This window comes from Helobdella robusta (genome assembly GCF_000326865.2).
Source record: "Helobdella robusta unplaced genomic scaffold HELROscaffold_41, whole genome shotgun sequence".
Taxonomy (NCBI): domain Eukaryota; kingdom Metazoa; phylum Annelida; class Clitellata; order Rhynchobdellida; family Glossiphoniidae; genus Helobdella; species Helobdella robusta.
Genome location: NW_008704941.1, coordinates 600,827 through 604,138, shown reverse-complemented (window position 1 = coordinate 604,138; position 3,312 = coordinate 600,827). Strand labels below are relative to the sequence as shown.

General features: G+C 32.7%; 1 protein-coding gene across 1 annotated transcript in view; it reads left to right on the top strand.

The window, feature by feature from the left end:
- The window catches only part of HELRODRAFT_177142 (hypothetical protein), a gene marked incomplete at both ends in the record, with an annotated part of 15,201 nt that overhangs the window by 4,063 nt on the left and 7,826 nt on the right, over positions 1–3,312 (top strand). Inside the window, 3 exons of the mRNA XM_009025353.1 lie at positions 2,138–2,233; positions 2,427–2,668; positions 2,820–3,312. The exon at positions 2,820–3,312 is cut by the window's right edge and continues 360 nt beyond it. Coding sequence (XP_009023601.1) covers positions 2,138–2,233; positions 2,427–2,668; positions 2,820–3,312 — 831 coding nt within the window. The remainder of the gene's footprint in view (positions 1–2,137; positions 2,234–2,426; positions 2,669–2,819) is intronic.

The window sequence follows — 3,312 nt, the reverse complement described above, 5'->3', positions numbered from 1 at the left end:
TAATATTTTATTTTATTTTCTATATTTTCACATTTTACATTAGACATTTATTTTAATTAAATTATATGTTTAAACAATATTTAGACTCTGAAGATGGCATTACGCCGAAACAGCGCTGTTAGCTTTATTCCAGTTTTAGATAAATATGAACTCAAACAATACCGCCTCGTTGAATGTCTTATAAAGAAGTTAATTAATGCAAAATGGGCAAACAATTTCAATGAAATTTGCATTTCTGAAAACCTCGTTCCTAAATATAAATATATATATATATATATATATATATATATATATATATATATATATATATATACTTTATTGTGTTGCATTGTTCTCCCCGCTTAACTCTCTATTCCTCTATCTTCTTTAGTTCAAATTGCTTCATCATAAATAACATTAACCTACACAATGAAGACAGTGGTGAATATGCTAAGTGCCTGAATGCATATATTTATCTTGTATATACATAATTTATAATCATATAAATAAAAATATATATTATATATATATTAAATATATAAATATATATATATATATATATATATATATATCTTCATAAAAGAACGTGTTTATTTGTGTTTGTGTGTGTTTGTGTGAGTTTAGCTAGTGAAAATTGCAGATGAATAGGACTTGATAGGCTTGATAACGTGAATGTCAAAGTTGTGATGTGTTGGAGTGTGTGTGTGTGTTGGATGTGCGTGTATATTATGTGTCTATTGTATGCGTAATGTGTGTGTGTGTGTGTATTGTATGTACATTGTATGTGCTTTTATATGTATTGTATTGTATTATGTGTAGTGTTACACATAATACAATACAATACAATTAACGTTACAAAGTTCTGCGTAGATTCATTTATTTCATTTTAATGATTTTATACATACATATACTCATATTCACATGCACAAACGTATAATATGAAGACTTCAAATACATCCTACGCGCGCACACACACACACACACACATACAAATAAATATTATCAATTCAATTTAAATGTTGTGGTGATGCACTTAAACATTTTTAATTTAATTATCAGCTGAGGAAAATTTTTTTATACCTCTAACTATGATTTTGATTTTGTTCATTTGTTCATAATGCTTATAGAGGCTGTTGTTTTTGATGTTGTTGCTGCTACTTGGGTTGTTGTTGTGGTTAACGTTGTCGTTGTTTGTGTTGTTACTACGGTTAACGTTGTTGTTGCTGTTGTATGATTTTTATTTGCATATTAATTAACATATTCATTTGCATGTTTATTCAAATATTCACTCATTTGGATATAAATATCTTATCACATCTTCATGGCTTACTGATCATTTGAGTAGCTTCGACATAGCCAGTTTTTTCAGGCACCTTGTTATTTTTCGTTTTGTTACATTGTTATTTCAGCTTATCACTTAAGCATTTTGTAGTTCTCGTGTCGATAAATTTTCAATTTAACATTATTACAATCACCTGTTGCTGTCAGACTTTTACCGTTTCGTTATCTGTAAGTTTCATTTGGTTACTCGTGCCAATGTATGAATATAAAAATCAAAGTTCAAGAATGTATGAATGAATGAATGAATGAATGATTGGATAAATGATTGATTGAATGAATTCGTGAGTAAATGAACGGATGTACGATTAAATCAATCAATCAAATCAGTGAATGAATGAATGAATGAACGAATGAACGTACGTATGAATTAATGAATGAATAAACGAATGAATGAATGAAAGCATGTTGTTTATCGTAACGAAATTCTTCCATAAACTTTTATTACTGTTATGATATTGACGAGAATAATAAAAACATCTTTCTAGATATTTACGATGTTACTATATAATAAACTTTTATGAAACGTGTAGTGAGTAAAAATTTTTCATAGTTGTTCAGTTCTTGGAGATTTTTAAAATTATTCCATTTATAAGTACTATATATTTGGCTCGTTCGTTCATTTATTTTTATGTGATTGAATGAATGAATGGATGATTGAATGAATGGATGATTGAATGAATGGATGTATGAATGAATGAATGAGTGAGTGAGTGAGTGAGTAAGTGAGTGAACGAATGAATGAACGAATGAATGAACGAATGAATAAACGAATAAATAAACGAATGAATAACTATAGCACATTATCACATAAACGTAGCCCTAGCAAAAGGTTCAATTCAGAGTCAAACTTGTTTGCGGACATCATGAGGAAAAAATATGCTGACGTGACCTGGTCATCATGTGACCATGAAAGGTCAGCGGTGATGATATTGATGATGATGATGATGACGACGATGATAACGATGATGATGCAGTCAGTTTTTGTGATGTTAGAAGAAACTGTTCTCATAATGTAGTTGTAATGTTCGTTTCCATCACTTCAATCATCACAAACAATGATCACCAACTTTAACACCACCCACCCATCACCACCACCACCCCGACAGACCTAACAGTGCCAATCTGTCTCAGGTATTGAGTAGCAAAAGAGGTGATGCGAAAACGATTCTACAAAACTTGGGTTTTTCCAGCAGTGAAAATATAGCCAATGAAAAGCGGGAAATTCCGAAACGATTTTTCCAGAAGCCATCAGCTGCTAAGGGAATTTTATTTGACCGACTCATTTCCGAGGAAAATGCAAACAACGTTACTCAGAATGTTGGAAGTTTTATGAAGAATCTTGCCAACGGTAGGTTAAGGATAATTGATCTGAATATCATAGACTGAAAATGTTTTGTAAGCCTGTCGAGTTTTTAATTTTAAACGCATTTTCATTGTCGTTTTTGTTGAAAGATTTTGCCATTATCAACATGATGAATTTGAAATTAAAAAAATGAAAGAGTATAAAATGAATGCAACAGAGAACGAGAAAGCTGTCAGGTCACAGAAAGTTGAAGTGCCAAGTACTTCTGTTGTTGCTGCATCTAACAACACACCAATAAAATCAGATGACACTGCTGACAGACCAGATCAGCGGCAACCACAACAACAGCCACAACTACAGCCACAGCAAAAACAGCAGCAACCACAGATGGATGAACAACAATGTGAAGAAGGAATCAGTGAAAAAGATCAACTCGAACTGATGACACATTTAAAAAACAACAACCTCTTAGAAGCCATCAGCCAACTCCTCAGGCTTGGCTCCTTGCACAGCCACTTCAACGGCTCTCCCAACTCCATGCCCCACGACATCTACTCACCGTGTGCCACACCTGCCATCAACGGCAACGGTGGCGTCTACTTGAACTACTCTGGCGGCATGGGTGCTCTGAAGTCACTGGCAAATCAAATGGTTGATCCAGTTCTTAGGAAGTCAAAAAATGGCACCAA